Source organism: Coloeus monedula (genome assembly GCF_965178545.1).
Source record: "Coloeus monedula genome assembly, chromosome: 15".
Lineage (NCBI taxonomy): Eukaryota > Metazoa > Chordata > Aves > Passeriformes > Corvidae > Coloeus > Coloeus monedula.
Window position 1 is genome coordinate 14,622,371 of NC_138795.1, and position 13,765 is coordinate 14,636,135.

Below are 13,765 nucleotides of genomic sequence, written 5' to 3' on the forward strand. Positions count from 1 at the left end.
GAAAACAGTGATTATCCTCTAAAATCCAAATTAAACAGGCTATTGTCATTACTGCTTTTATGTCATTTCTCTAAATTCTTTAGGTACCATCATATCCCAGACTACTTTTATTTGCTACAGTTCTGTAGTTAACAGCTGTAATGAGAAGAGGAGGATTGAAATGTAATTTAAATGTTCCCCTTGAAACTCGTGTGCATCCTGTGATTGAGAAAACACTGTGCTGTAGAACACACTCTTCACTGCAGGGCTTCTTCACCCACAGGACCACCTGGTCCAGCCTCAGCTGAAGTCACTGGGAAGGCTCCAGTGGCTGCCAGCAGACTTTGATCAGGATGTGTGAAACGAGGTAATGTGGAAAGATGAGAGACCATATTCCAGACTGTAGCTGCACCACATGTGCACTAAATGGGGAGAGCTGCTAGGAACCCATTCTGCTGGAAGATACTGTTTGGAGAATAAATGGCTGATAGCATAGGATCAGAAGGACTCAAAAGACACAAGATCTTGATTTACTTCTGTCTTTCCATATACAAACTTGAGCAAAGGCTAAAAGCATCATCCTTTTCTCTATGTGCTTACGAGATGCCACTTAGATTTTTTTTTCCTTCATCTCTCCTATTCTCTTTTTTTCCTTTAATTATACTCAGAGGCTACCTCTCCCATCAGAGTTTGGAAACTTTAAAAAGAGCAAGGTTTCTCTAACTTCTCTTTCCCTGTCCGCCCTTTCCCTTTCTTTTTTTTCAGAAAGATTTTCCTCACCATAAGTGGGAGTTCTGATGATTCTGACTGAAACCACATATTAGTTGGGCAGACTTCATGTTTTAGTTTAGTTAAAATGTTTGGTGTGGAGTTTAAAGTAGTTTATGCAATGGAAGATCTATGTATGTGTGGGAAGCTGGACATGTGTATTTGTATACCTGGAGTTTGGGAGTACCAGAGTGAAAAGAAGCTCTCTGTGCAGCATTTATCCAAAATTGGATTAGAATTCTTGATATACTGCCTAGATACTGGAGATTATTTTTCCAAGTTCAAAAATGAAGTAATCATTTTACAATTTAATCTAAGAATATTTTCACTGTAGGTGAAACCTGGGAGTATTCTCTTATATAAATATATATGTAAATATATCCAGCACTCTCCATTTTTGAACCAAGCACTGGCCATATTATGGTTTTTGCTATTCATAGTGATTCTGACTCTGGTGTCTCTCATATGCTCATCACAGATTCCTGATGCAACACTGGAAAATGTACTGAAATCTTCCTTGCTATTTTAATTGTAAATTCATATGTACTTGTAGTAAAGCTCCCAATTTCCAATCCCACAGGCAAGTTGGAGATAGAGAGAAGGGAGGCTGCATTAGTGTTTCACCTTTAGCAGCAGCTAGAAAAGTGTGAGACACTTGAACGGCTGTTGCCTGTCCTCTGCCTGTTCTGTGAATAAATAGGTTGTCAATCTAGCACTTTAAACAAGCACTTTCTTCTTTTTTAACCTTGCTTCTTGACATTTTCCATTAAGCATACTGTAATGGAAAAGTTGAGGAGAATTTCTCTACACACCAGGAATAGCAACCTGTCTGCTTAGCACGAAAGGCCCTTTTCCATGCAGTCACTGGGAGCTTCATTCCACGCTGGATTGCTTCTTGAGATGAGATGCTGATAGCCCTTCCCTCTGTGACTGTGACTGCCTGGCTCTGGGAGAATTCCCCAGCCAGCCAGGAGGCAGCACACTGCTGAGTGTGGCTGCACAATGAAAGCAGGCTCTGACAGAGCACCAAGTGCTGGGTGTGCTTCCTGCAGTGAGCGTGTCCAGCAAAGGCCATCTGTCCAGCTGTGGCACTGAGCCTTGGCTGAGGCTCTGAAGGCTCCTCAGGCAGGCACTTTGTCACCTTGTCTACTCCCCAAACCCCTTGATGGCCACCAAGCCCATGAGATATGTGGAAATCCTGTGTGTGCAGAGGATGTTCATCAGTACTAATCCCTGCTCACATGCACAGGCAGGAAGAGTTAAATACAGATAGTCGGTGCAATTCCTAAATATAAACCTTTTTTAGAAGAAAACTGGTTATTACTAGATCATAATGGAGCTCTGATTTCTGGTTGGTCTAACAGACTAGAATGCTGTATAGATACTTGCTTGAAGAAAGGCAAAACCAGAAATCCATATATATACGTAGGCATGTACAGAGACATAACCGTGCAAAATGCCTAAGTAGTTGTCCATTACTTAAAGCTGTTTCAAAGCTAATTCATCATTAACTTAATAGATCTTTTTAAGGAAGATATTATTGTCCAAGTACTTGGATCCTATTGTAGTCTACTGCTGTTCATTCCCTTCCTTCTGATATTTATGCTATTCAAACACCAGCTCTGTCTGTGGCAGGCTGCAGTTAAATAGGCTCTGTGGAGGTAGCATAGTGTTTCCTAGCAACACCATGTCCATGGCAGTGATGCTGCCTTCCCTCTCTACACTAAACGCAAAGTCATGTCCATTAATCCCCAGCTGCACTTAAAACTTTTCAGGGATTTTGCTAGCTCCCTACTGTTCATGTTTTCATCTTGCTCATACGCTGCAAGGCAAACTGCTTCAGTGATTTAATTCTCTTTGGTGCCTCAGTATAAAACCAACCGTGTGTGTATATTCACAATTACTATTTGTTCTTCATTTAAAACAAATAATTCGTCCTATACTGTGATGCCTCCCCTCAAACATTATCATTTTGGTCATTCAAACAACCTGACAAATGAAAGAGATAAACTAAATGTCTTGAAAATCTATTACCTGTACTGCAAAAGTAACTGAATTTTTTTAAGCTAAAATACGTAGTGGCAAAATAACCCTAAATTTAAGTGTAAGGAACATTTTATTTTTTTAATATGCATCAACATTGAAATAAAACTCATAGGACTTGTTTCTATCTGCTGACAGCTTTCTGTGTACCATGAACTGAATAGTCTTTGACCTGTTGTGATACCAGCTGAGTGAGTTCCAGGGATATCACTTTGTTGGATGGGAAACTCCTGCAGCATTGTGAGAATGAATCTGGGGTCAGAGAAACTGCTCTCTGACTTCACCTGGCTACAGCCAAGGCAGCTGGGAGGAGCAGCAAGAGACAAACTCCGAGCTGTGGTTTATAAAAACACACACCCATCGTCAGGCAACACAGCCTTCTCCTCCTGCTCAGACTCGTGAAGAGGTGCTGTGAGAGGTTTGCTGCAGGCCTCAAATCTTCTGTCACCCCAAAGACAAATACTCATGCTTGTGTGGATTGGGTGTTGATAGATGTGATTGTATATACCAAGGTTGCAGTTTGGTTTTCTTACCCTTTTTCATAATGAATATTCAGTAAGATACAAGAGTGTCTCCTGAGACTCATTTACTTCCCAGAAAGAGGAGTCGAGGTATTCTATCACCTATGGACATTTGTTAGAACATGTAAGCAGCTTAGCTAATTAATATTTTTGTTCCTAATTTGGCTCTTGCTATACAATAAATCATGTCATATTCATAATCAATTCAAAACATACATCGTTGGAGGGTTATCTCTTCTAATAAGTTTTTCAGAAAGTGTGAGATGTTACACCAAAATATAAGTAAACGTAGTGTTAAATAAGTAGGTATTCTAAAATTACTGTCAATGAAGGAAAATATTTTCAAAACTATTTATTTAAACTTTGTGTTTAGAGACATTCTGGAGAATGATGCAACACACAGTACAAAAAGTCCTCTGAGCATTGACGAGCTTGTTGAAGAAGGTGTTCTCCCTCCTGTGTGCACGCACATACAGTGAGAAAAATAAGAGACAGCTCTTCTGTAAGCAGACTGTCATTTCTATCAGCTCAAGGTCTGAGTCTTTACAGGGTTCTTAAAACGTGTTACAGCAGGTAGGGCTCTTCCTCCCTTAGGCTTGAGCTAGATCCCCATTTCTCCAGGGTGTCCCCTTCCTTTACCGAGAGTGTTCCTGCCAAGTGGCAGGACTGAGCCTTTTTGTCTGCACAGTAGCACGGCCTGAGCACAGCGGGGTGGGAGTGCCCTGGGCTCACCTTCTCCGTTTGTCCTCCCAGATGGCTGCCCGGACCTGTGCAATGGCAACGGGAGATGCACGCTGGGCCAGAACAGCTGGCAGTGCGTCTGCCAGAGCGGCTGGAGGGGGCCGGGATGCAGCGTCGCCATGGAAACCGCCTGTGCCGACAACAAGGATAACGAAGGAGGTGAGCAAAGGCTTTCAATTGCAGTCCGAAAGAGCAGAGGGCTGCACACACCGGCCTCGGGAGTCATTGTCCTGCAGAAGGGCTGTGGCTGTCACTGCTGTCAGGTGTTCCATTTCTCTCCAACAAAGGACAGGGAGCTGCGGCCGTGCGGGACATGCAGGGACCCCCCGGCGGGAGGCTCGGTCCCACCCAAAGCCTCGGTGGGGGCACAGCAGAGCTGCCTGCTGCGGGCTCCTGGGGCACAGGAGCGGCAGAGGAGCTCCCTGTGCCCGTGTGCCCCTCGGAGCAGCTGACAGAGCCACCTTGTATTGTCCGTGCTGGGACCCAGCTGTCCTGTGCACAGCCCCTGTCCGGCTGTCCCCTGCTCTCACACAGCCCCTGTCCGGCTGTCCCCTGCTCTCACACAGCCCCTGTCCGGCTGTCCCCTGCTCTCACACAGCCCCTGTCCGGCTGTCCCCTGCTCTCACACAGCCCCTGCCAGGCTGTCCCCTGCTCTCACACAGCCCCTGTCCGGCTGTCCCCTGCTCTCACACAGCTCCTGTCTGGCTGTCCCCTGCTCTCACACAGCTCCTGCCAGGCTGTCCCCTGCTCTCACACAGCTCCTGTCTGGCTGTCCCCTGCTCTCACACAGCCCCTGCCAGGCTGTCCCCTGCTCTCACACAGCCCCTGTCCGGCTGTCCCTTGCTGTCACACAGCCCCTGTCTGGCTGTCCCCTGCTCTCACACAGCCCCTGCCAGGCTGTCCCTTGCTGTCACACTGCACAGTTCACGTGCCAGACTCTGAAGGGTTGGGTGAGATGTGCTGAATGGGCGTGTATGGTGTAAGGGGCTGACATCCCAGCTTTTTTTTCCTGCCCTTTATCAGGCATTTCCCTATTAAATATAGGATGTGTCCTGTGTTTCCCTTCAAAGCTGTTTTTCTGGTTTTGTAGAGCCTTCCGTGGTGGCCTGAAAGCAGTTCTGAGATGTTGTTCTTTCTAAACAAGATCGGTTAATTTGCTCCTTCATTTAAAGGAACTTTCTTATTCCTTTCAATATAATGTCTTTAGTAAATCACAGAGATTCTTTTTCGTGGGCTTCTGCTCTCTGTTACAAACCAAACATCACACACAGCTTTCTTCCTTGAGATGCCTTCCCTTTTCTTTGGCCAATAATTAATCTAAAGAAAGCATCTGCTGTTTGCTGATCAATAGATATTTTAGAAATGTATTTCCTAAAACTGCAAAGCAACGTTGGGCTGTATCAAGGGTAAAATTGTCATTAGGATGAGTGTTTTAATTCTATGTAAGATTTCAGGGTTTAGAAACTGTTTGTAAGTCCCAAACTGAGAAAAAGGTGTATTTGGTTTTGATTACATGATATTAACCACACCTGAATATCATCAGCTAGTTTTAATTTGTAAATCCTCTGTTAGTTCCTTGGTTCCACATGCTCAGTGCTTAGAGGAGTATTTTAGAAGTTCTAAAGCTAATTCAGTTTCAGAGAACTAGAGCTTGCTTTACAGCTGTTACAGAATTGTAAAGAGCAGAATCTAACTGCCAAAGTATGTTAATTGGCATTTAAGTATACAACAAAACCCACTAAACTTGTGTTAATATTCAGTGTAAGAAACTAGGAAGTTAAATGTTTGGGTTTGCCGTTTTTACAGGCTTTGAAGGTTATAAAGGGAAATTTGAAAATGGATGTATTACTAGAATTTTCTCAAATAAAGGAAAAAGTTTGGAAATGTTTTTGGAAATGCCAGAACAAGAAGTTTATTTATATATCTAGGACAGTATTTTGCACTTGTAAAACAGACAGACAAGCAGGGCTAAAAATGACCAGTGACACTATTCAGCTGCTCATCCTAATGAAAAATTGTAGAACTGTAAACCTTACTCAAGGAAGGCAAACAGTAGCTTATCAAAGGCAAAGAATACAGAGAGAATATGCCATACAACAGATATATAATATTATTAATTAATAATTAATGAAGAATTGTATATTTCATTATCATGCAAGTTGCATGGATTTTGGTTTACCATAGTAAAGCACCTGAAAGAAAATTAGATGGTCTAGCTGAAGGCTGGAGAGGTTTAGGGGAGAACTCTTCAGATGTTCTCAATGTTTGCATTTTAAGTAATTTTTTTTCCAGAGACTAGAGTGGTTACTGCTCGTTGGTTCTTGTGCATGTAAACAGTTTGAAAATTTAAGCTTGAGCCAAGATCCAAACAACCTGAGAAGTCCCTTTGACTCACACATTTTCATATGGGGATTTTATGATAAAGGCAGAAATGAATCTCTTGTCTTCTGACCCTTTGCTCAGTACTTTAATTCAATGCTCATTCCTGCTCTTAATAGTCTCATCCTTATTAATTCCTGTAGAATGTTTGTATAAGGGAGGTCAGGTGCTGTTCAGCACCTGTTCAGCTGCTGTTTCTCCACAAGCTTGCCAGGCACTCCTGAAAAAGGAAAGAGAGCCTTTGAGCCACGGTGTGTTTCCTACACAGAGCTCCCCACAGGCTGTGCCACTGCAGCGCTCTCGCTCTCCCTCATGCCTTGGTGATTTGTGCAGCTGCAGTTTGCTTGATTATATTTTGGGTTTCAGATTTCTTTGAGATGTCATGGGGTCCTTTCCCATATGCACTGTGAGGACAAAGACGTTGTCCTCACCATCAGTTTGTCAAATTGACAGTCACAAGAACTACAACAAAACTCAAACAACGAATATAATGTTAATCACTTAATGCTTGGTATCTTAGAGTGCAGTCCTGCCTTTGCCTAAGATGTGCTGCTCTGTATGTGCCTGGTTCACTGCACACCTGGCCAGGAATGTGTCCTGTGACCTCTGTGTTTGTAGGGGAGTGTGCAGGAATGGAGAGGCTGGAAGGGATGTGTGTTCTGTGCTTCCAGCTGCACCTTTGTGTAATTGTGACTCTATATATAAAGGAACAGATAAAATTAAGTTTTCTCATTAGACAAAGCTGAAAACTGTACTATGGGAATCAATATTAAAGATCCAGCGAGTTACCACAACCCCAAGTTTCACATAAAATGCAAGTTTATTAGAAGTTAAAGAAATTGCCTCTCCTCCCAGTCACTCTTTTCATTTGAAACTCAGCTGAGTTTATTTGCAGCAAAGTGTTGCACTCATTTGCTGCTCCATTACCAACATTGCTCTGTTAACCTAAGCAAGTAGTTCTGGGGTAGTACAGAACAAACAAGCTGTTCTTTCAGAAGGCAGTAGGGTAGCTAAAAATACTTTTTTTTTCCCTAAATGAGGTCTTTCTCTGGACAGTTTAACCTCCTTCCTTTCTGCATGTTGTTAAAATACAGTTCCTTCAGCATGTCACTGAAAGGGAACTATCATTTCCTGTCTTCTGTGGCAGCAAATTTAAATATTTTGGAGCTTTTTCCCTGTTCAGCCATTCTTATTGCAATTGTATCTCACAATCAGATTCAAAGGCCTTGGGCCAAGTCTTCATTTTATGAATGTCAAGGAGAGCATTGCCACTGACTCCAGAGGGTTTCCCATTTGTCCTGCTTTGTCTTATTATCTGCCACAATGCAAACTCCATACCATAGTTCAAAAAGAGAAAAATGAAAGATTATACTTAATATTTTCTTTCCATTTCAGATCAATGTCCTTTAGTTGGTTTATTCCTAGAAGAGGCAGATGAGTCCCCCTCTCTTTTAGACTTACAATCTTCATTTTAAATGAGATGTCAGTGTGGATTACTGGCATAAATGGAATGTGATTCCAGAGCAGCAAGAGAAGAGAATCTCCAAATCTGTTTTCTCCTCTTAGGGCTGTTCAGGTGGAGCTGTGAGGTAACATTGGGAAATTCACCTGCTTTTGTCCTTACCACCATATGGTGGTAACATGGGCTTAACTAAGTCTTTCTCCTGGAAGTGTCCAAGGCCAGGTTGGAGGGGCTTGGAGCAACCTGGGGCAGTGGAAGGTGTCCCTGCCCATGGCAGGGGGTGGCACTGGATGAGTTTTAAGGTCCCTTCCAACCCAAACCAGCCTGTGGTTCTGTGATTCTTTATGAACCTGTTTCCTGTTTAGGGTTACTCTGGTACATAAGTTACTATGCTGAAAAAAAATCTTTTTGTTCTTTTTTTTTTTTTTTCATCATTTTTCTTTAAGGAGGAAGCCTAACTGAAAAGGAAGGGCATTCTGGCATTGACTCACTTTTAAGATCTCTTTAAATTGGAAGGTGCTTCTGTTTTCCAAACCGTGTTTGGATTACATAATTTGCTCACTGTGGCTGCTTCTAAAGCTACTATCTTCCCTTAATCAGTCCCTCAGTAATCTAATCATTATTAAGCATCTTTTGGAGGGATTAGAAACAGCTTTATTTTAAGACCTGTAATTGTGATTACAATATATAATCCCCCTAATAGACACATATAACCCATTTAATTCACCGTGGCTTTATTTTAGGAAATTAAGGTATTACAGATGGTATTTTGAGGAACAGCAGAGGATATGCTACTTTTTAAGTTCCTATTTCTTTTGGCATATTGCATAAAGAAAATCACTACTGTGGCTGTTTATACCCATCATTTTGCAATAACTATTTTATAATAATTTGCTTGTTCTTAAATAGAAAAATGTTTTTAGTATCTCAAAACAGTCTCCTGCTTAACTAGATTTCACCTTAGATGTTCCAGTGCCTCCAGGTGCATGAGACAATGGGATACACAGCAAAACTCAGATGTCTTTTCTAAAGTATAGTTTCACTAAATGTTGGATGCAGCTGATATCCATCACATTTGAGGAATCTTTGTCCTGAGTGCCTTGGGATAATTTGGGAGGCAGATTTAAAAATCCTGTCGTCTGCAGAGGCAGCCTTGGCAGGAGCCCATATTGCCCACCAGGCTTGCTCTTTCTAGGCTTTTCTTTTCCTTCTTTCTCTCTTCTGCCACCTTTTGCATCCATTCACAATTGCTCATTCTTAATAGTTTTTACTGGCAAAACAGTTAAATTATGTAATCTCAGAAAAACAGAAAATAAGCAAAATTTTGCTAAATTTGTTTGTTTCAGATTTGATCAGGATGGATAGGACAGGTGCAGGCAGGTTAAAAAAAAGAAGCTTAAATGCAATCACTGCTTCTATCACTTCCCAGATCACATTTCTCCTCACAATGTAATTATCTGGTCTAAAATTGGTAGGAAAAGGAAAGGAAGCAACCCATAGCTGTACAGAATACTAAGCTAAATAGAAATGAGGAATTTCTTATTTGTTATGCAAAGTGGGATACTCTTTTTAAAATACATTTTAATGTCTTTACCACTTGGCTTTCCAAAGAGGTATGAGCATCTCTCAGAAGGCAAATTTTGCCCTTCAGTTTGTTATTCCATATCTTTAACCCCACCAGGAAGTACAGTTGGTGGTAATTCTGTTTGACATAATACATTAAAGATAACGAATTAGAGAAAGCCAACTATCTGCTCCAGTATGAAATCTCTTCAATTCACAAGAAAAATACATTTCTAGTGAAGTTCACTGTCAGGACAGTGCACTTGACTGATTGAAAGGCTGTTTATTTGAGTTGTCTTAGAAAACTCATCTCTGAAATTAGACAGAAGGAAAATAGAAAGAAAAGTGTCTTCCTGCAATAAACATTTAGAAAAAAATTGCTTTTAGAAAATTACAAATCCTGTGACTTGATACTGCATCAGGCTCGTGACATTTAAGATAATACAAGTATTTCACAGCACAAAAGCAAATCATGTAATTTAGCTTGCCTCAACAAGCATTGCCTCAGCGGGGGTCTCTAATTCAGCACAGACAAAAGATTTTATGAAGTTCTCAATATAAATACCCAGAATACTCTTGGCACAGAAAATACCTTCCTGGAGCCTGTACAATAGTCAGTTGTGGAACATTAAATGCAATCAGGAGATGAAATCTGTTGTGGATGGGGGCCAGAGTGAGTCACGTGGGCTCAGGTATAAAATCTGTATCAAAAGTAGGCACTCAAAGTTTGACAAGAGCTAATGAGTGTGCTTGTTTGTGATTGTGTTACAACTTCATGTCAGCCTCTAATTGCCTTTACACACATTAGCCAGCTTATCCTTTCCCTGTCCCTCACGGGATGTGGTACTACAGTAACTCCCTCTCACAGCCCGGGCAGAAGCGAAAGCAGGAAGCTCAGTGACTGCAAATTCCATGGTTTGAAAAGGCACCAGGATCCGTGGAGGTGGCTGTGTACACTGGAGCTGAACAAACTTTTTTTTTCAAGGTTGTTCTCATCTTACAGCCCTTTGGGTCAGCCTGGCTCGAGCAAGGAGTGGTTTGGAGTTGGAGCATCAATAATCCACAGGTTCTGAGAGACCCCCAAGCTCATGCATAGCTGGAGCTGCACCTGCAGTGGGTTCTTCCAGCTGGTGCTCTCAGGAATGCCCAGGAATGAGGCTTTTCCTGACTGCCAGGGCTCCAGGCAGCACGGGGATACTGAGTGGGCCAGGGAAGTGGGGCTGGTGCTTCACCACTCTCATCTTCCAGGGTACTTGAAAGCCTCATTGGGGAGGTTTTGGGGCATTTGAAGGCACAACCAATCTCCTGGTTCATTCTGCTTTACCACAACTTGGAATTTACAATCCAGCTTGTCCTGAGAGGTTTGGGTTTTGGCTTACAAAATACTCTGTTGTGCTCACAGTTAGTTACAAAAGCCAGTGGTGTAATGAGTGTCCTGATGGTTTACAAGGAGTCTTTACAGGGCTGGAGCAGAATTCCTGGAGCTACAGGAATAGAAGAGTTTCCTTTCTTGTTAGCACCAGGAACTTCTGAGGAATTATTTTGAATGATACATGCCAATATAGATCACAGTAATTAGATCAGGCTACAAAAGTGTGAAAATTTGGGTTAAATATTAGATAAACTTCCTGGTAATAAAATATACTGGGCTGTGGCATAGCCTGCCTGTGGAAGCAGTTTTGCATGCAGTTTTAGAGCTCAATTAAAATATTTCTGTGTTGGCAGAGAGAAGGCCTACTCTTTTGATAATCTGATAGAGCATCTCTAATTCTTTCACCTTGGGTATATTAATACTGCACATAATTAAAATTGGATCATGATAAATTAACTAATTTGCCCTCAGAGTGATCAAAGACCCTTTTGCCCTCAGGGTTCATAGTAGCTTCTGTTCCCCCCCTCCCCACCTCCATTTTAATCATCAGTCTGAAATGTTTATTGGAAGAAGAAAAATTTCCAGGAATTAGGCTTTGAAAGTCCCCAGCTCCTGCAGCTAGTGAAGTGTAAGGATGCCCTCTGCTGAGCGTGGGCTCGGGAGTTTTGGGTTGGAAACAGAATTGTCCCTTGCTGGGTACAGAAAGCATCGTCTTAGAGAGCTGGATGTCAGGTCAAAGTGGACTCATTCTGATATGCATCGTGAATTGAACCTGAAGCACAACCTGCAAGTGCTTGAAGAAGTGTGGAAACTGTAGATAATTTAGTCATTGAGGTTTAAAAAACCCCAATAGCTCAAGCATCAACTTTCTGCAGAAAGGTGTAGCACCTTTCTAATTCTGCAATCCAGTAACCTGGGCATGGTGAGAAATACATTCAGTGACAAAGGAACACTGATGCTGAGAGGTTCTAAATACATTAGAATATTAATGGGGTAAAATATATCACTATTCCTCCTGAGAGCTTTTAGTCCTTCTAATGATGGTCAAGAGGAATAAAATAATAAGGCAGTCACAAATATGACATGCATGAGTAGGTTAATCTACTTTCAAGTAATTCTTCAAAGTTTCCTCTTTGCTGTGTAGTTAAGTCTGCCAAAAAGCTTGTGGAACAGTTCACAGAAAGTTGAGAAATGTATGTATTCATTAGCAAAGTGAACTCTTCAAGAGGGATAGCATGTCGCTTGCTTCATTTCTGAAAAGATTTGAGAATTCAGAAAAACCACGAACAGCAATGGAGAGCTAATCCTGTGCTGCCAGTTGAAATCAGATCAAAATTTCCTATTTCTTTCTTCTCAGTTAAGGCCAAGTCAGGACTTGTTTTGTTCTCAGATTGTTGGAAAAGGTTCAGCACCATCTTAGCTCCCTCTCCAGCCTCCCCCCTTTAGCATGCAGAGTATCAGAGAGGTCACTGCCCACTTGAAACTCAGCTGTGTATGCCATGAAAAGCAGCAATATTTTGGTGAGGCAAGTGGTGAGGGTTTGTCATTGAATTAACCATATAAATAATTCAGCATACCTGAGGAAATTTGGAGGATGACAAGCTCTGAACTGTGTATTAAAACCCGAAGTACTGAATTCTAATTAAAATTTATGCTAATAGCAGAATTTTCTTTTACAGAAGGTACTTTTTTTTCTAGCTCTGGTTTTAATCAGCTGAGTCTAATGCAAATAAATGATTCTGTAACAATTTACTTCATATATAACAGTACAGTATGGCTGGAAAAATGGGCTGAGAGAAACCTCATGAAGTGCAAGGTCCTGCATCTGAGGAGGAACAACCCCAGGCACAAATGTATGCTGGGAGACACTTCTTTGTCTAGTGACTGAACACTGGAGCAGGATGCCCAGTGAGGCTGTTGAGTCTCCATCCTCAGAGTCATTCAAAAGCTGTCCGAGCATGGTCCAGGGCAACCAGCATCTGGTAGCCTTGCTTGAGCAGGGGGCTGGACCTGATCACCTCCAGGTGTCCTTGCCAATCACAGCCATTCTGTGATAAGAGTCCAGATAGCAAATTAGGCAAAGGTGAACTAAAACCAGGTATATTCTGACAGAAACCAATACTCTTTCATGCATGGAGTCAGAGTTTTCAGAGCAGCAAAGTCAATAATAGCAGCAGCTGTGGATGTGAGCAGCACAGTGGTGTCTAAGCCTTTGATACCGAGCAGCAGAGCACAGGGCCTGGCTGTGTGTGCTGAGCGGACCCAGACGTTGGTGCTGCTGTACAACCTGGATCAACTAGTTCACATAAGGTAAAAATATCCTCAATCCTGAATCCTGCCATCTGAGAACAAATTAATACAGGGGAATAAAGCCATATAAGCAATAATGTTCTAAAAAGTAAATTGTGTTATGCTCCGTGCCTGTCTTTTCAAAATACTGTTGTAAGCGTCTGAAAGCATCTGAGTCTGAATTCACAGAACTGCAGCAAAACCTTCTTACATGGAAGGAATCACAGGCAGGTTTCTCCCTGCTGTTGAATGGAGATGTTTCCAGCCTCCCAGGTCCTGAACTGGCAATTCAGAGCAGTTTGATTGCCTGCTTGATTGTTTGTGAGATAACGGTGAGATTGGCAGTGGCAGGGTAATTTACTGAAGATTGCAATGTCAGACAATATCCAAGGGGGCTCGCAAGCATAAAGATGTGATTCGCATGACTGACAGGAGCCTAAGGGATTGATATGCCCATTCCCAGTTCATGGTGTCATCACAAGTGTTTGGCTACAGCATCCCATAATCTGCTGCATGATGAGGTTACTACAGACATAACTTATGCTCACCTCTAATAACAGGTATAGCAAAAATATGATGCAGCTTGAATAGGTAAATGTAAATTCGTCAAAGGGAGTAATTTATATCCTGTCTTTTTCCTCTGTTATT

At 42.0% G+C, this 13,765-nt stretch overlaps 1 protein-coding gene across 6 annotated transcripts in view; it reads left to right on the forward strand.

The window, feature by feature from the left end:
- TENM2 (teneurin transmembrane protein 2) overlaps window positions 1-13,765 on the forward strand; it is a gene marked incomplete at both ends in the record, with an annotated part of 482,831 nt that overhangs the window by 426,221 nt on the left and 42,845 nt on the right. For all 6 annotated transcript variants that reach the window (XM_082291373.1, XM_082291374.1, XM_082291375.1 and 3 more), the window contains one exon: window positions 4,065-4,211. In XM_082291373.1, coding sequence (XP_082147499.1) covers window positions 4,065-4,211 — 147 coding nt within the window. The remainder of the gene's footprint in view (window positions 1-4,064; window positions 4,212-13,765) is intronic.